This window comes from Lagopus leucura, unplaced genomic scaffold (assembly GCF_019238085.1).
Source record: "Lagopus leucura isolate 7727_CA_CO unplaced genomic scaffold, USGS_WTPT01 Super-Scaffold_100016, whole genome shotgun sequence".
Classification (NCBI taxonomy): Eukaryota; Metazoa; Chordata; class Aves; order Galliformes; family Phasianidae; genus Lagopus; species Lagopus leucura.
Genome location: NW_024962270.1, coordinates 2,186,664 through 2,205,937, shown reverse-complemented (window position 1 = coordinate 2,205,937; position 19,274 = coordinate 2,186,664). Strand labels below are relative to the sequence as shown.

At 43.2% G+C, this 19,274-nt stretch overlaps 1 protein-coding gene and 1 long non-coding RNA gene across 9 annotated transcripts in view; both read right to left on the bottom strand.

Moving 5' to 3' along the window:
* The window catches only part of LOC122183021 (integrator complex subunit 6-like), a 34,059-nt gene extending 33,579 nt beyond the window's left edge, over positions 1-480 (bottom strand). For all 7 annotated transcript variants that reach the window (XR_006180067.1, XR_006180068.1, XM_042876740.1 and 4 more), the window contains exons 1-2: positions 305-480; positions 148-225 (exon numbers count right to left, since the gene is read on the bottom strand). Coding sequence is in view for 5 of the 7 variants with exons in the window: in XM_042876740.1 (XP_042732674.1) it covers positions 148-225; positions 305-415 (189 nt within the window). In the remaining 2 variants the exon portion in view is untranslated. The remainder of the gene's footprint in view (positions 1-147; positions 226-304) is intronic.
* Positions 481-484: 4 nt separating this feature from the next.
* Positions 485-17,638, bottom strand: LOC122183023. 2 transcript variants are annotated; one of them, XR_006180069.1, is made up of 3 exons: positions 17,298-17,638; positions 979-3,998; positions 485-622 (listed from the first exon to the last, which is right to left on the bottom strand). It is a non-coding gene; the product is annotated as an uncharacterized LOC122183023 (long non-coding RNA). The 2 variants fall into 2 exon arrangements; XR_006180070.1 differs by having other exon boundaries at positions 1,244-3,998.
* Between the last annotated feature and the right edge of the window lie 1,636 nt (positions 17,639-19,274).

Sequence of the window (19,274 nt, the reverse complement as noted above, 5' to 3'; positions counted from 1 at the left end):
ACAAAAGCAAAATGTCCGCCATCTTCACCGGCCGCTGCCGCCGCCGCCGGGTCGGCCGGGGCCGCGCCGCGCCGCCTCCGCGCGACGGGCGGCTCCGCGGCGGGGCCGGGACGGCGGCGCAGGGCGGCGGGGAGGGGGCTCGGTTACCTTGATGCAGTAGGGCGGCTCGTCGAAGGTAACCAGCATGTACCTGTCGCCGCGGCTGGCCGGGTCCCGGGCCCGCAGCTGCGGAGAGAGCGGAGAGATACGGCGTGAGCAGGATGACGGGGCGGACGAGGGCGGCGGCGCCCGGCCCCGCACTCACCTTCATGAAGATCTCCACGGCGCCCTTGGCAATGTCCAGGTAGCTGGTGCCTAGATACGCCCGCTGGTTCATGGAGGCGGACGTGTCTATGAGGAAGAGGAGGATCGGCATGGTCCAGGCAGAGCGCCGGCCCGCCGGGCACCCTGCGGGGAGGAGGGAGCGGGCAGCGGCTCACCGCCCCCGGCCGCCGCCTGTCCGCCCGCCCCGGCTCCGCTCGCTCCGGCTGCGGCGCGTTACTGAGCTGCTGTGTTCGCCGAGACTCAACTTCTCTTCCCTGAGGTTCCACCAGCACCATGTGACCAGCGCGCACGCCATTGGCTGCGAATTATACCCACATTTGCATATTCATGAGGAGGGAGGCGGGTTGAGGAGGGAGGTGCCAGAGGAACCCTGCGCGCGCGCACACCTGTCAGCCCGCCCCGCCCCTCTGCGGGGTTCCCCGCCCTTCGCCCCAGGGGCTGCCCCGCCCGGCCCGGCCCGGCCCGGCGGCGGGGGAAACTCCGGGTAGCGACTCGGCGCCTCGCGGCCCGCTCTCGGCTCCGGCCCGCGGCACTCACTCCGCACGTCGCTCCCCCGGGCCGAGCCGCCGCCTCCGCCCCACACCTGCCCGCCGCGGCCTACCCTGGCTGCCTGAGCAGACGTGGAGCACGGAGTGGAGCAATGGGGCTAATCACCTGTGATATAACCGCTGTGCTCCCGGCCGCTGGAGGTTTCACTTAAGCACTAAATCCTCCGCCCTTCCATTTGCTGGTTTCTGGCCAGGCAACAGTTGTCTTCTGGAGTTCCAAAGCGGGACGTGGGGCCCCCACACCCCACCCCGTGCCAGTGGGGCACCCAGCTGAAGGCAGGGCAAACTGCAGCCAAACTTCCACAGCCAACACGCCGCCATCCCCACACCACACACCGCTCCCCTCTCAGGTGGGGGAATTCAAAACCCACCAGGCCTCAGTTCAGGCCGCTCAGCCGGGCCCTGCAGTCACAGCCCCAGTGCCAGCGATGGGCAGCACATCGGGCAGCATTCGGTGCCTGTCTGCTGGCGGTTACTCGTTTGCTTCCAGGATTGGATCCAAGAAACACAAAAGCAGTGCTGTCAACATGAATCTTAGTTAGCAGTAATTAAGTAGCTAATAATATTTTCCAGTGTTTTTACATGCAAAGGCTCTTTCTGCATATTTTTTCTCGCTCTTTGTTCAAATAATAAGCAGAGGCACAGTTCTCGCTCTGTTTCTCAAAGCTCCTTGGGCAATAGTTATTTCACAACACCGCAGGTGAATGCTAAAATCCCCATTACAAAGCGTTACAAAATGCAAAGGTTGGTAAAGATACCATTACCCATGTTGATCAAAATAATCAGATGTAAACCCAGGTAATTCAGGGATGCATTTGTTCCTTGTGGTCACAGAAACAATCAGGATACAAGAGAGTGCCAAATCTCCACATTGTTTGCAGAAAGAGGTTCGTGGGGGTTTGTTTTAAAAGCTTCTGCAAATATTTTTCACGTCACGTTATCAAAGTATTTAATTGTAGTGTGCTTTAAGTGGATTAATTAATAGTTGAGAAGCAGCTTATTTTGAAAACAAGTACTGTCAAACTTGGAGCCTCTCCATTCCATTATCTAGGCCCTCTCTGTAAGTTACATATCTGTGACTGCAGCTGTGTTTAAAGTTTCTGAATGTTAGCAATCATAGCAGAAATGCCAGGAGGGATAAACAGATAAATAATTTTATGTAAGTATTAGTGCATATCAATGGAGCCAGACTGCAGGAACAGGATTTGAATCTCTACAGATAAGGCAAAAATGCTGATACCATATTTTTTGTACTGCTGCACGTCAGGCTGGAAAGACAGCTCCTAGATAGGAATAGATTTGCTAAGGCCTGAATGGAAAGTAAACTATTGGTAGGAGATGCCAGCTAATACTGTTAGGTTCCTGCACTGAGAACTTGATGAGGCCACCTATGCATTTCTCTCACATCAACCAGATGAAGTCAGAGACTAACTTTTGATTCCAGCTGATCTCAGCCAATTCAGACTGGCAATCCAGGGGCCTCACGTCCTACAGTGTCCTCGAGCCAGGCTGCGTCAAATGCTCAACAATTACAAGTTCATACCCTCACATTTTCATGTTGATTTTTTTTTTTCTTAGCCCAGACTGCCTGAAATTTGAAAGCCAGTTCTCTCACATTCAAAGGTAATATTTAAAGGTCAAGACAAAACACTGTTTCCAGTTTCAGAGGGTGACCTTTCTAAGGGCAGCAGCAGGCAAGGTTCACATACTCTCCCTCTCTTGAGAATTCTGGCTTTCAGAGCTTGCTCCTGCTGGATACCACAAAAGCCACAGTCCAGCAACTTTCTGGGCATTACACAAGTCATTTACTTAAAGAGGTTTTTTTGTTTGTTTGTTTGTTTTTAATTATTATTACTGAAAATAATGGACACCACTGTTGCTAACATGCATGAATGCAGTAAGAGCAAGTAGTTCCATACTACTACCACTCTACAGAATTTGCCTTTTTCAGTGCTGACTACTTGGCAACTAAGGTGACAGACATTTGTTACATCTATAAAGTTCAAAGTATTCTTAATTTTCAATTGAAATTACACTCATTTCAATTTCTTTAGCTCTGATCATTAAGGAAATTTTCTCTAAGGGGAAATTAACCAGAACAGCTACTGCAGAGTAAGCTCCCCTACAATTAAATATTTTGAAATCACTCCTGTGTAGATACTCTGTCAAGCAGTAAAAAGAAGCATTATTTTGTAAGAATGATCAAACAGATCAATTGCATATTTTCCTGCTGCGCCAATAAGTTATTATTTTTCTGTTTCTTGTCCTAACACAGCATAACATCTAAGCTGTGGCATCTAACAGGTTTTAGCTTTAACAAATACTTCTTAACCCTTTTGTATTGCTTCATCTGTTATTTTTTTTTCTCCCCTACTTTCTTATCTGAAAAAGCAACATAGCTGTGAGACTCTAGCCCTGTTCCTTGGGACACCAAAGAACATCAGCTTTGGCACCACTTGGCCATATGAATCTGAGACGTGCTTGATACCTTAGTCAGAAAATATCCATTTAAAATCTGGTTCCAAGGCTAAATCCTTCAAACCTCCTTCCACTTATGCAGCTCCCTGTCTTGGTCTTGCAGTACAGCTGCCCTGATGACTTATTTAAAAAGCTTCAAGCCAGAGCAAAAATGGTAACTGTTCAGTAACTGTAAAAACAATAATGAATCCATGGGAAGTTGGGAAGCATAATCCTCATTAACCAGAAAAGGAGCTGCCACAGGGCTAAGGGATTTGTGTAGTAGCACATCAGACAAAAGTTTCAGTATTCACAGTGAGATTTTAGAGGTGTTCAGCACTTAGCCAGCCATAAATCTATATTGTCCCTTTCGGAAATATGAAATCTTTGATTTCAGTATGAATTTGTGTGCACTCCATCTCTACTAAGATTAAAAATAAAAACTTGTGCTAAATAATAACTTTATCCTTCCAAAGCTCTGGTAACTATATGGCAGAGTGGGGGTATAGAGAATTGTATCTGAGATGGCAGAAGCTGAGCAAATTCGAGACCTTTGATATTTTGTGCTCTATCAGGGCTAAATACTCTCACCACTCAGCAGTTTGCCATTCTTGAGCCAGACAATGGAAGAGAACAGGCTTCTTCTGCCACTGTGTCACACAGCCCCTTCTGGAAAGAAAAAAAACACAAAAACAAATACAACAACAAAAAGTAGACGAGAATGTTCCAGGACATTGCTCAGCAGCACTTTTTTTCCTTTCTGATTTTTAAGTACGCTACGTGCTTCCACAAACTGTAACTCAGCCCTTAAAGGCTTCTGCCCCCTCCACTTGCTCCATTTTCCTTTCAGTTATCCCTCCACTAAAGACAAGTCAGTTTGAAAGTCAGTCAGCTTTCTACAACATTTGAAGAGTGTGCGTTTGCAGAGTAGAGGACAGTAACTGAAGCTGAGGTGCAAATCCCACATTACTGTGTGCCTTCAGACTTTGTGTGAACCTCTCATGGCACTTGAATTTCTTTTCACAGGCTTCAGTGAATTCAAAAATTCCATTTTCAGCTGAAGTATAAGAAATAGACAACAGATACATGCCCTGTCTGCAGCCCATTTTCTGCTGATTTATTGACTGTGCATAAATACAGCACTATAACTGTCATATTTAACCACAAAAGAGAAAGCTCTATGCTCAGGAAAATAATTCAAGGAACATCTGAGAGTTTCATTAAGTCATGTCATCTCTTCCATGCAGTAAAAGACGCCTTTTAGTGAAGGGGAAGAGTCCAGCCAGCATTGTTTCCTCTCTCTCTCTCTCTCTCTCCCCCACCCCAAACCCACAGTTTAAGCCTTTGCTGTACATTACAGAGGCCAGGAAGGTGGGCAAGGTTGCATTTCAGTTCTGTTGCAACCACACTGAGGAGAGATGTGAACCTCCAGCTACACTCCTTGCCACACAGCCATTCCTAGAAAGCTGCTGCCAGCAGGGCAGCAACAGTGCACAAACACAGCTCCACAAAACAGACTGAACTGTCCTGTCTTTGGCTCTTTCAGGAAAGAAAGCACAATCCTCAGGCCCTCACAGGGCTGCCAGCTGCATCCACCAAAGAGTATCATGGTCCAGAGGGCTCCCAAGTGTCTCTGCAAGGTTTCCACGTGAACACAGCTGACACTGCCTGTGGTCCAAAGGTAAAAGACAGATCACCACTACCTGCATAACAGCAGGTACAGTTTAATTTCTATTTTGCTTTAAAGACCAGTGAGAAGGCTATGAAGAAGTGATTGATTGCATAAGATGGTGGATCGTTTTGCAATAGTGGTAGATAAGCAAAACTCTGACAAAATGTCTCCGAGGAGAAGCTTTGAACAGCAAAACATGCTGTAACAAACTTCCAGAGGCTCTCCATTTGAGAGCTGATTTCAAAGTCCAACAATCCCTCCAGAGAAGAAACAACATTCAGAAAGTTTGAAGCAATAACAGAAAGCAACAACAAACAAAAACCATCCTGACTACTGGAAAAGAAACCGAAACAGTAAGTATAGCAAGCTGGAGAAATGAGTTACTGTGAACGTGAAGATGAGAAAAAGAAATTAGAATACTGCACATATCTATGCATCCGCAGAGAGATACAAAATCTAAAATACGGGCCTCAGCATCTTTGTGATCAAACTGCAAATAGCATCAGATTAAGACCCTGCAAATCTCACTGAGTTTTCCCAACAAAGATTATCATCTCTTATGCATGCTGGGAGACAACAGAGAAAAGAACAGAAGGATTTCTGGTGGCCTGAGGCAGGAGCTGTGTGTAGCAGGCAGTCACAGCCACAAGCAGGGGCTCAGAGGCTGGAGGAGCCCTGGGGATGCTCTGACCTGTAGGTGCGTTTTGAATTGACAGCCAGCCAAGAACTGTGTGAAATTCCCCATTACTTCCTTTTACTGGTCTTATGCTAAATGTTGCTAAGCTGTACCTGGGAACTGGGCCAAAGCAGCTTGAGAATCTTTGGATGAAAGGCATTATATTAAAAAAACATATATATATAAATCTGGAGTAGTACGCATGTGGAAAGCAGCAATGTGAACTACATGAACGTGCAAAGTAACAAGATTTGTTTTTTATTTATTCTACAAGGCAAAATACAAGATAGACAAAGAACACTCACATAGGCTGGGGATCTACTCTGAACTGAGAGATTTTACCATAAAGGTAAAGCCACACCTGTTTCATTGCTGGACACAGTTATGGCTTTCTACTATATCATCTATGCACGTCTTGCTTGCAAGAGAAGTTACCCCTTACAGCTTTCAAAAGTATCTCCAACAGAGAAAGTTTACCTGATGGTGCATTCCACATCCTGCCTGCACCTGATCCAAAGCACACCAAGCCCACTGCAAGTCTCAGGGAGCCCCAAGTTCTGTACATACCCACGACTCTGCTTTTGGGCTGTGAGTCACTCTTCAGCCCTCAGCATCATTTCAGTCCACAGGGGAACACCCACTATCCCCAGCCAGCACAGAGATGGGGCACAAGGTAGTGTCTCAGAAAAAACATCACTTTAATAGGTCATCATTTTCACCTTGCTGAAACTGAATTTTTTAATGGCCTCAATACATTTATCATTATTTAGTTGTCAAGAAAACAAAACTACAACAAAACAAACAAACAAAAACAACACAAAGCTACTACAGAAAACACTGTGTAACGAAAATGCTTATGGTAAAATACAAGGCATTTAGAAAATGTTATTTTTTCCCCAGAAGAGTTCAGAATTTTATCCAAATGACTGTTTTTCACTGAAGATGGTTAAAGAAACAGGATTGTCTACACAAAGCACAAGCTTTAGTGCTACATAAGCTGCTACTGTTCCTCCTACAGACCTTCAACCAGCATCTTCTGCAGCTACCTGGCCTTCCTGCCTTGGTTTCCCCAAGCTGCACAATGACTTATTTTGCTGCTATCACTCCTCACCCTGCCCCCAGTCTGAAAGCCACTCAAAACTGTGCCAAGCCCTCAGTAAAAAGACAAGAAATCAACCCTGCCCTGTAGTTCTCTCAAGCTAATTTCAGACATGATCTAATGAGTGGGTGGTAACAAAACAACAAGGCGGGACAGGAGAGAAAGGCCCAAGAAGCACTGCTGGCATTAGAAGGAAACTCAGCAAAAAGCAAGTGTACAGGAGAACAAAACAAAGGTACTTTATTAGTCAATAATTAGTTTTATTTTAGATAACCAAGGAAGAGGAGGGAAAGGCTCACCTCCTTAAGTATCCAGTAGGTGTTTGGAACATGTTTCCAGTAAAAGCATAATCAGAGACAAAACCTTTGTCTTGTTAGATCAGCTCCACGCATAGGATGACACGATGAAAGGAGATGGCAGGAGCAGGCAGTGAGGTGCAGCAGGACTGCCAGCAGCACAGACCATACAGGAAACTCACAGAACTGAGACACAGCAGCAAACCTTTGCTTTGAGTTTTGAAGAGCTTGAATCTGATGCAGTGGGACACACACAACAAAAGGCACAAGGTGGAAAACTGCAAGTCTGCCAGAATGAAAGGACAGCAAGGTCTCTAGCAGATGCTTTCCCATGAGTCTGAAGACACCTGCATTTGCCTTTCTCAAACTGGATATTGATGCCAGATGGGAACATAGAGAAGAGAGCAACTTTTTATTTAATTTTTTATCTCCTTCTCTTAAGATTTACCCATGTCAGAAGATGCAGCACTGACTCTGGACTAAATGGGGAGGGAAAAAAAAGCCACAAAGAAAAAACAAACAAAAAGAAAAAAGCCAACAACCCACACATTCTGCTCTCTGTTCCTGTTTAGCTCTGCTGACGTTGCTCAGTACAGCCTTACTGAACTTCCTGATCTCTCAGGTCCCAATTTTGTCACATCCTTGCACTCAATCAAATTCTGTGTATTAAGCTTGAAGGTTTGTTGGCAGTTAAGAGGACTTCAAATCCAGACATTTCTCCTGTTTACTTGCCGTGTGCTCTTATCTACTTTAGGATATGAATGCAACCTCAAACTGGAGAGGTTTAAAGAGCAGTTTTCTCTTCCTTTCAGAAACTTTTGGCAACTTCTAGGAGCTGAAGGCTAATTATTTTAGCACAAGGAGGGACCAAATAATCTTTTAATATAGTATTCCTGTATAAGGTTTCCTCAGCACTTCTACCTGAGAGAAAGAAGAAAGAGCAGTAATAAGAAGTCTACATTTATCTTTTTGAGGTACAGAACAGCTTCACTACAAGAAGAAATTAAATAAGCAAAAGCTCTTCAGGTTGGAAAAAAAAAATTAATGACCGCAGAGAGAAGTGATAGCAGTCTATAAAATCCTGAATGGAGATGGGAGATGCAGTGTAACTGTTTGCTTTCTCTTCTAATATAAAAGCTGAAGGAGCATCCAACAAAGTCATTACGCAGGTTTAAAACCAACACACCCAAAAGAAAGCACTCTTTGGTGCAGTCCATCATTACACAGTGGCAGTCATTGCTTCAAGAGATTGCGGAGGCTAAAAATGGATTTTAAAAGACATCACACAAATTCATGGACAGTGTGATCAACAGCAAATAAATACAGTTTACAATACTGTAAATGAAACCTCTGGGTTTTCCCAGAACCTTTACCACACTGATCTCCCAAAGCCAGGAGGATACACAGGATACACCAAGCCAAGATGTTTGTGCACGTGCACTTTTTCTGCATCTCTCACCATCTGCCACTGGCTGTTCCTGGAAACAGCGTGGCAGTTCCTGTTGCTCAGTGCAGAGCTACAAGGCCAAGTGGTGCATGTTAGTAATGAGTGGTCAAGAGTTCTCTGCATTCTCCTGCTTGGCTCTTTCATATCTTCTGGCAGCCTTTCTCTTAAGGTAGAAGATACTTCTGGCAAAGCTTCACAGTCCAACCAACCACTGTCCCTGCAGCAAAGATACTAGCAATTGTGTAGAGAGAATGTAGCATTCACTCTTTCCAGTTAAGTGCAAATCTCACATTAAAACAAGGAAAAATGTAATTTATGTTTTTGCATTTAATTGTGGCCTCTGTATCTCATATTCAGTTTTGAAAGAGAAGACATTGCAGCTGCCCTCCATTCTCAGTAAAAAAAAAAAAAAAAGTTCCCAATCCTCAGTAACAATTTGATGCTGTTTACAAAACAGTAGAGGCGTATTAAGGCCTCCATAATTAAGTGCAAGTAGCAATTTACCTGAGAGCAAAAAGTCAAGGAAAAATGCAAACAAAAGAAAAAAACAAACTCCACCTTGAAGTCATTCAGTTTCATTAAAAAAAAAAAAAAAAACAACTTTAATAGAAGATTTTATATGCAACAATTATAATAGACAAAACTTTGCAATTATGATTTTGTCCACCCTGTTTAAAAAAGCTATAACAATGCCAGTTCTCTTCCAAACAATTGCAGAACAGTCAGAAACATTTTCAAACTGTAATCATTCCCTATTCAACTAAATCCATTGTGTTTGCAAGGAAAATCCAACTGAACAGGGAATTTGTGCCAGCCATTTCCCGTATCACATCACGCTCGTTCATCACCCCAATACTCCTCCAGCTTGGCACAATTTATGTACTGTTGTGTCCCTGTGCCAATGGCAGGCAGCTTGTCCCTCACACCCAAGCATTCCCATCCTTTCTTGTTGCTCCTTTCAATATCTCTTCTCCAACATCCCCTTTGCTCCCAACACATACGCCTCCTGCTCCCTCTTTTTACTACTCTGCAGCAGGACAAAATAGAAATAGAGAAGAAAGCAGCAGAGTGGGGGAGAGAACAGGACATGGTGGGTGATCAACGCTAGGCACAGACTTTACATACGCGTAAGAAAGAAAACAGGATGGAAGATCCAAGAAGGAAGATCACAAAAAACCTAATGATGGCCAGGCACAGCAGAAGTTTGCAATGAGCCACTGATGACTCAAGGTTTCCATAGCATTTGTATTCTCAGCTTTGGATCACACAAAACAAAAAATACAAAATAAGTGGTACTTGCAGTAAGGCAAAGGTGTCCTAAATTGCCCAACACTGCTGCAACTTGGTTCTCCTGGGAAAAGTCACTAATATGGACTGTGCCCTACAAGGTTTAATCTCAGTCCTTACGATTTGGAGATTCCTACCAGGACCACACGGCCCCTTTTCCCTTCTAAGACTAAGAGGGCAGCAGGACCCTAAAATCCAAAGATATCGCCTGCATCTCTGACAGAGCAATGAACAGAAAATAGAAATACTCTGATAGCAGCATGTAAGCATATTCTTTTCCATATGTGGCACAAACTGCTAAATGCAGTACTGCATGAAGAACAGTCCCTGAGATTGAAGAGAGAGCAGGACAGCACCTGTAGTTACGTGGGTTGTGGCTCTTATAGGGAATGCTGCTATGACCAGTGCATTCCTCACTAATTAAATACAGTCCTTTGGCTGCCAGCCAATTACCCTGTAACCCTGCCATGGCTGTGTTTGAAAACCTGTGGTCAAACAAGGGATATGTGGAGAGCGTAGAGGTAAGTAAACTCAAATTTAAAGCCTTGCTGCATACCAGATAAAACCATAATATTTCTCTTGCTCATCTACTATTTTCAAAACAAAAGCAAAGGGTATCTGTTATCAAGCTGAACTCTTACTTCCCATCTTGCAAAGCTGCAGCTTGCTGAAGCTCAGCTCAGACTCAGAGGCCTGTCCCATGGCTCCTTGCACCCAGGCTCTGCTACCAGCACGTTCACAAGATCACAAGCTAAGGCAGCTGGTGATGTGGCAAACAGGGAGGGCAGTAAAAGAGGGTAGGGCAGGGTTACAACAGTGCTACAGAAAGCTGCTGCACTTGCTGCATGTACGATATGCAGACTGTTGTAGTTCAGTGCAACTCTATTGAAGCACAGAGTGAAAATCTCACATTTTTAAAAACTATTCTTGAAGCACTATACGAAGCTGTCTGTGTATAAGCATTATATTCAGCTAATCTTTTAGTCAAAAGAGTGCTATCTTATTTCATTGACCAGGTCTTTCTCAATATTTTTTTTCCCTAACTTCATTAAAATAAATGAAATCTGAGGTCAATGAATGACTTACGAGCTTTAGGGTTTTGCTAACTGTTCTTTCCTACTGAGATTTACTTTCTCATCATAGCCTAATTGTTAATTTCACAGAGGTATAGAACATATACATGCTCAACAGGCAGCTGGCAGTGGCCATATCCTGACTCCTGCCAAAATCCACTTATGGGGATCTAAATAGGCTTGGGAAAACTCTTCACTTTGTGGCCACTTTCCAACAAAGAAAGCATGCAGGCACAACTCTCACATCTAGGTCTCTCCAGAGATTCTGCCTTCATCTTAATTTTTATGTATTGGTACATAGGAGTTTCCTGTATCATGAGCTAGAAATTGCTTCTGTTACATTTCCAAAAGGCATCAGAGGATAGCAATATCAGTCACTGTGGCACAGAGACCATAAATAAATTTTAACATGCAACAGAGGAAAAAATCCCGAACCAAGACCTAGAATGACAAAGCAACCCAGTCCTCCCTCTGAAAAGACTATTGCTTATTGCTTCCAAGGTTAATGAAACTATAAGCAAGCTGCTTTAGCAAACCCTATGAATTTACATATGTCAGTGTTCTGAATTGTTAGTTTGGAAGATATTTGAAGAATGATTAAGCTCAGAAGTAGGCAGGCCTCAAATACAGCAGCTGAATGAAAACTCAGTGAGCTTGTGTGGCACTGAGGCTAACCTGCTGCTTCTCCAACAGCTTCCCATGCTACCTGAATTTTGAGCCAGGGGATCAAACATGACAATTTCCAGGGACCTCAATGAAGAAAGTGTATGAATTTCTGGCTTCAAGTCTAGAGGCTGTTTGCTGTTGCCTCCAGAGGACCAGACCTTTTTCCAATGCTGTGAGCCTTGGCAGATGTGCACCTCAAAATCCTGCACGGCAAGGAAAGAAGTCAAAAACCTGACCTGAGTTTCTTAAGGCCATGTTAAATCTCAGTATCAACAGACAGGAGGAAGCTCTCTGGATGAGCTTAGATCTGGTTTGGGATCATAACACAGTGAAAGCCTTCTGTCCAACCACAGCTATGGGCATATCAAATAATTAAATTATTTCTTTGTATGAAAGTTGTGCCTTTCATATCTCATCAAAGGCAATAAAGGAGCTCATAAATGACCAGCAAGATTGAGAATCAGTGATGCGCTTGTATTACTTTTGTACTTGCCAATATTTTGGTTCAGTGACAAACATTAATCCCAACTGTTACCAGTCACATAAACAAACACATTCAATATGCTTCCAATGGTTCAAGTGTTTTATTCTTATTCGCTAGGGGAGAAATTAAATCAGTAGGATTCAAAGGTACTGTTGTCACTGAAAATCACAGCTGACTGCTGTTTGCCTCATTTTCTTTACCAGCAAAGAAAGCACAATTTTGACTTTTGCTCACAAGTTTGATTTTTTTTCAGAATTTTTACACCTAGTACATTTCTAATGTAAAGGAGGTGACATTCGCAGCCTGGTTTTAAATGCTTGTCCAGGGCCATGGAGTAAATGTATGACAGAAATTACAGCAGAATCTCTATTCTGTTACTTACAATAATGAGCTTTAACAACTATTCAGTCTGCCTCCCTCACCTAAACAGGAAATCATAAATGCAGGTGGTTCCAGTTTTCAAATTATACGATCCCAGCCTTCCTCTTTTGTTGTTGTTCATTCATCCTTTTTATGTAACTGTTCCCTGTGAAAAACATGAAGGTCAAGATGACACTGAACTGTATCATTTGGAAGAATTACCAAAATTGTGGATAAAATTTAGCAGATTGCCACCCATTCTCCGATTTTTGGGAGACGAGATGTTAGTAACACGTTAGATAGAACCACCCCCGTGAACTGCACAGCAAATCTGCTGCCTAGGATTGTGTATGCCACAAAGCTGTACAAGGGGGAGCTGTAGATAAATGGCATATTCTTGCTAATAGCAAGGTCAGATAGCAGTGCTGTTGCATTCAATACATTTGGGGGATCCAGTTTATATCACACATTGTCATAATGTTGGTGGCATTATTTCATCAACTTTTATCCCAGTACAATCCAAAGTGTCTCACCTGCAAAGTGTTTTTTGTAGTCAAAAATTTCTTGTGATTGTAGTAAGGTCGTGGCAAATTTATCAGCATTTACTACAAAAAGCACAAAGAAACTAAAATAGAAGATACACCAAGTGCTGTATCTACATTGTCTGTACTGTGCTGTTTTAACTGTGCTGTTAGCATTGCATTTGGAAAAGAAGCAACCCAAAGGCTGTACTAGACCAGAAATTTTGAGAGGATCTGTGTGTCAGTTTGTGCTGGAAACACCTCTGCCATCAAAGGCCCACTCTTATGGTAATTGAATCTTTCAAGAAATCAATAACTTTGTCAGATATTCACTTCAGGGGAAAAGCAACATTTCTGAGAGCATCTGGTGTCATTTCAATATTTTCCCCTTCAGAATAACTTTTCAGTACTGAGCCGTGCAGCGCAGTGCTGATAAGTACTGCACAGACCACATTACAACAGATTCTACATTTCAATAGATCCATAACACACGTCTTTTTCTGAAGTTTCAGTTGCACTCCAAATAACCTACTAAACTTCACAGATCTCTTAAGAGAGCTCTCTCCCTCCAGCATTCACCGTGGGATTTCCTGTTTTTCTGTTTCTCGTGGCTGAGCCAGGAGTTAGGTGGGCAAATCCTGAAAGGAGGACATGGCAGAAAGACTGCGTGTGGGTTTGCTGTGATGGAAGAGAGCTGCAGTTCAGGCTAGAGCTCAAGGCACAGCTTTCACCACACTCGCTCTCAAGCTGCCGCGCTCTCGTCTCTCTTAGCTGCCATCGGTGTGTTTATCAGGCAAAAGTGGGGAAGAGGTGAAAAGCAGCATGTGGAAATGCCAGGTTGCAGCAGGAGTGCTGCTGGGCCTGAGCAGTGCAGGGGCACAGAGGGCAGTTCTCCCATCAACTCAGCGCTCCCAGCATGTGTGCATGCAGCACGGCGCTGGCAGCCTGCTGCTGAGTGTGTCAGAAGCTCTGAAAGAAAGTCTGCAGCTTCAAACAGTCAGAGGCTGTGCTCCAGCAGGGCTGTAGTTAGTCCTCATTTAGTCAACCTCTGCTTTCTCACAGAATCCCCACAGCTCGGTTCAGAACCATCCCCTGCCTTGCACTCAAGCAGCACGCACACAGAGCACACAGAGCTGTGATTAAACCTCGGCGTAGGCCACACTTCTCCTGCCAGCCCTGGTAGAGACATGGGACTTTTGTGATGTTTTAATGAGCTTCAGAAGGAAGATTCTATCTGAGTGAAAGCTGGTCATAATAAAGAAATTAATTTCAAATCATATTCTCTTATGTTTGCATTTCAGAATGAACATAAATATCCAGGAGAACAACAGGCAACGTGAAACAAGATTTGTAAACGTGCTGGTACAAGCTTGTGTGTGAGCCAGTCACAGGTGACCAACGTGGTGACTGACACTACAGTTCAGCTTCTCATGCAGCTTAAACGAGCACTCAGTTCTGCATCCTTTCATGACAAAGTGGCATTTCATCTCACAAGCAGTTAGCTTTAGTTCAATAAGAGACAGAGTTCCTAACAGGAAAAGGCTGAGTAGGATGAGGCCTCAAAAAAAAAAAAAAAGCAAAAAAAAAACAATCCCCCCCCCCCCCAAAAAAAACCAACAGATTAAAAGCATTATTTGAAAAATGAAATATTAATACGGGCAAGGCTTCCAACCAAATGTTTCCTTTGGTATTTGCACAAGAGAATGTTACACCTCTAGTGGCAGTAGGAGTGAATTACTTAATATAGTGACTGGAAAATTCAGACTGCAGTTAAGTAGTTTCCCCATCTTGGATACAGGTACATACAAAAACATATGTCATTTTTGAAAAATGACATCTCAAATTCCCATGTCAGTAATTCACACAGCTCAGAGCCTGAAAGTCAAGCAAAAGACACGAGCAGGCCATTCCAAGTTAAATACTGTAATTCGTCCAAATAAAATGACAGAACAAACTCACACCCAGAATTCGGATGTGCCTATGGCTTCTGCTGATCATCAAACACCTACCCTCAAAGGACAGTCTGTTATAAAAATGCTAAGGTACAGTTCATCCCTTCAGGTACGTGGGAGGGCAAACTGCACGCTACAGCACTGCTGGAAGACACATTATCTTACATTTTGGAGGGAGGTGTAAGGGAAGACTGGTGCACACTGTGACAGTGCAGGGAGCTGTGTCTGTGGACACATATCTCCTCCCAAACCCAGCTGTGTTGACAAAGAGTCCTCCCTCAGTCTGCCCAGGGGCTTGTGAGCATTGCTTTGCAATAGGTTACCACCCTTCTGATCTGGATATACTTGTTCGAACACTCCCTAACCTCTTTCAGTGAATATCGTCTGGGCCAACAAACACTTATTACTTAAAATGTTAGGCCATGCTTGCATAGTCATTTTTCTCCCTTGCAAAGCAAGTTCCAGCTATTTCTGCACCCCAGTCTTTGGCTATGCCCTTCAACCTCAGCATCCCCCACTCCTATAGATCAATGCTCTATTTTCCATATTTTCATAAGCCTAAATTGATAGGCTTGGAATTGGATTGGAATTGGATTGGAATTGGATTCCTTCCATGCTCCCAACTCACCTAACTAAATGCTAAGGTCTACGCTGACAGAACGGAGGATATGGCAAGTGGTTGGAAAAAATGGCCATGGGGTTCCTAGGTCAGATTTGTCCAGAGGAGAAATGTTTACAGAGCCATGGCCCTTTGCATCTGTCCCTGGGAAATGGCAAGATTTATTTTACAATCACGTCACAAACAATCTGAATGTCCTGTCAATGTCACGCTCTGCTGATCCATCAAACCGAGTTGGATCTCCACAATCAAAGCTCTTTATGGCCTGAGCCTTAGTGTAAGTAATTGAAGATGTGGCTGTTGCTGAGTTGTGTATTCCCATATGTGCTTCAGAATTCTCCAAAGGCCTGTTGCTTTTTAAAGCCTTGGAGCTTTCTGAATTTCCAGATCAGAGGTAACTCCAGCCCATATGCCTCCTAGACTCCAATTTCTGTAATATGTTCACCACGTACTGAAGGTTGCATGAACTAAGCACAGATATCTGCTATCAGCAACAACAGTGTCTTGTTCTCTGCTCCCAGCCTTTTAAAAATCCTCTGTCCTGCTGACCTTAATAAAGAAAGAGTTCAATAGCAAAGGTGCATGGTTTCCAGGTATATTCCCAGCAGAACTCCATGCAGGAGCTCAGAACACATCTCAGTTCCATGCTCAAGAAACACAGCGTGTAATGGAAAGAGTCCTTCAGAAAGTAGCTAGGATCAGAAAGAGAAGGACAAATGGTACTTGAGGTCAACTTTTAAAGACAAATCTAAATATCAGCATAGGCATTTGCCAGCAGGACAGCAGAGCCCTCAGTAAGGCTGCCCTGCCTCCACACTGTACAGCTGCACAAAGACTTAATAAGTTGCACACGTGGAACAACTGAGCAGCGGAGGTGTAGAATGGATTGTACTGAGAGCGAAGCCGTTAATAAGATTTGTATAGCAATGCTTTTTATGTTAATCTCTAAAGAGTTTGCTTTTGTAACATTTAACTGATAAGCATATAATCTAGTTTTAATTTAATCTCTGCAGGTGTTTCCCAATGGTAAATGTTAAATTTTTATTGCTTCCTTGGGCAGCAATAATAGGGAAAATCTCTTTAAAGCTCCTACTGTCCATTTGTATGCAGATAGCATCATATTTTATAATAACTGTAAATCTGTCAGGAGAGCCTCTTTCTTTTGAGATGACATTATAAGCGTCAACCCTGAAGTAAACATATTTGGAAGGAAAATGAAGTAGAGATGTTATTAGAGGTCTAATGAAGCAACTGTAACTGCTGATTTCTAAGAGATGTATGCACACATCCTTGAAAGAAGCAGAGCCCACGCTGAGTTTGCAGCTTTTTGCTGAGCAGGACAACGGAGGTTCTCAGCAGGGTCCAACAGACAATACAGAAATAGATCCTACACTTCATAAAGATGATGACTATCTATAAAACCCTCAGTGATTGCTCTCTCTGAGGTTCCTAAATGATTATAAATATCATGGTGTCTAAGAACCAATTATGGCTTCTTTCATATAGCTTCGCAGAACAAAGGATATGTCAAGAACTCCAACATCAATAAGCATAAGTTCAGACACCAAGTACAAAGAAGCAAATCTTGATACCTGTGTGAAGTATATTTGGGCAAAATTCACTCAACGTGAGACCTGAGTGAGAGTTAAATGAATGTTTAGATCTTACACTGGCTTCATTCTCAAGAATGAGCATGCATGAAACCTGCCCTTGTTTAACTTTATTGTTTTAAAGTGAGCTACACTTTAGGCAGTAGTTTTCCCAAATCACTGTATCTACTCTGAAGGAAATACAGCTTTCTGCATGCTGTACTCACCAGGAGAATGTCACAGGGGCCATTAGTGGAGGCACAGAAGTTAAAGGACTTCTACGCTGGAACAGGCTTGCTTCCAAGGCAGCTTGGAGCATGGGCAGTTGAGAGCTTTCAGATGTCTTTGCTCTCCTGTATGGACATGCCTTGAAAGGGATTACACTTTAACAGAGGTTTAGATATTTCCTCAATGGCGCTTTGATATGTGGCTCCCAAGGTCCACATTATTAGTCATAAAAACAAACACTGTAACCCCTGACACAAAGAATACATGCTAGTACATTTAAGTCCCAAGTGACATAGAATGGGAATGCAGCATGCTGCCACTGAGGGGTGGAAATTTCAAAAGTTGCCTCAGAAGCAAGTGGAAAAAAAAGCCAAACTTTTAATGGGTGATTTAAAGGTACGAGAACTGTTTGGACAGTACAGGTTGAACAATTCTTACTTTTATTATAAGTGAGAACATTTAGGCTGCTTTAAAAGGTGGCAGTTTGAATGCAGTATTTTTTTTTTTTTCTTCTGAGAGTCTTTTAAAATGAAACAAATATCTTTTATGATGTTGCCTGTTTTTTGCGTTGTTTTCTTTTATAAGCTGGTATTAACTAGAAAACACTGTCCAGAGAAAGACAAGATAAAAACAACACAATGTGGGTGTGAATGGAAATATTGCAGATAGGTCACCTCATTTCCTGAGGTATTTGAAAGGAGAAGTGGATTTGCAATGCCGTGCCATGGAGAAGGCAACTGTCAAAGAGAACCAAATTCACAGGGGTAATTGGGCATTAATGCTGTTTTTCTCACAACTCAAGAAAATCTCCACAACAAACGAGTTTAGAATCTCACATATAAAGTATTTAAACAGATGGATAATCACCACAGCAACCAAAAACACTTCCAGAGAAGTCATTCAGGAGCATTCCGTATTTGCAGACTCCGGTCTCAGGTTTCTGGCAGCAAGCAGGCAATATTTTATGTAACAAAGACAAGCCAGTGTTTTTAGGTAACTCACAGTGGTTTCCAAGGTGGGTAGAAAATTAAGAGGACCAAACATAAGCTGCAGGAACAGAATTTTTTTTAACTCCTCCAATGACACTTACAGCGATCTGACCAGCTTGTCGCATATTCACTACTGCATCTTATGTCTCTGCTCCTTTGGATCTATATTTCTGACTTCCTCCTCATCCACATATTTTTCTCACTTTTTCCTCCGCCTTACCAGCATTGCAAAAAGGACTGCAGCCTCGGTCTGCCTCTGATCCAGAACACAGTTATTCTGGCAAAAATAACGTAAAACTGAGAAGGAGAAACTGAAAGAAACAATAATCTGACTGTAAAGAACTTCACATAAATCTGTGAGATAATTCTCATCATTGCCATACATGGCAGCAGTCTCTATTTTCCACATCTCAGATGAGCAGCCTACAGACAGCACAAGGCACTCCTTACAATACTCTTTTCAACCATCTGAAGTATTGGTCACTGCTGGCAAGGCAGCAAGAGGCAGGACTGTATCAGTCTGGGTTTGGACATGCTCCACACCAAAAACTCTGCATCAGTGAGTTTATCAAGCAGCTCCGCAGTATTTTTGCATGCATCAGTACTTGTTAAATAGCAGCAGCACATCCATACATTCAATAACGTCCTGTATGAAACACAATCTCTCTCAAGGGCTCGCTATTGCAAAATCGTCAGTGACGTGGGGTGTGTGCTCTCTGATGCATCAGGCACAGCAAACAAGGACGGAACACTGACTCCTACTCAGCTGTACACAGTACACATTTAATTGGAGTCAACACAGGGCTTTTAAGATACCAAAATAACTCAAAACAAAGCCCAGATAGGTGAGTGGAAAAGGAGGAGCCCAGTGTGATTGCTGATTGTCAACAAGCAGTCAGTAAGCGTAAACACCATTGAAAGTGAGACAGTTGTTTTTACTGTTTAAAGTTGAGTGCTGGAAACTCACAGAATCACAGAATGGCCAGG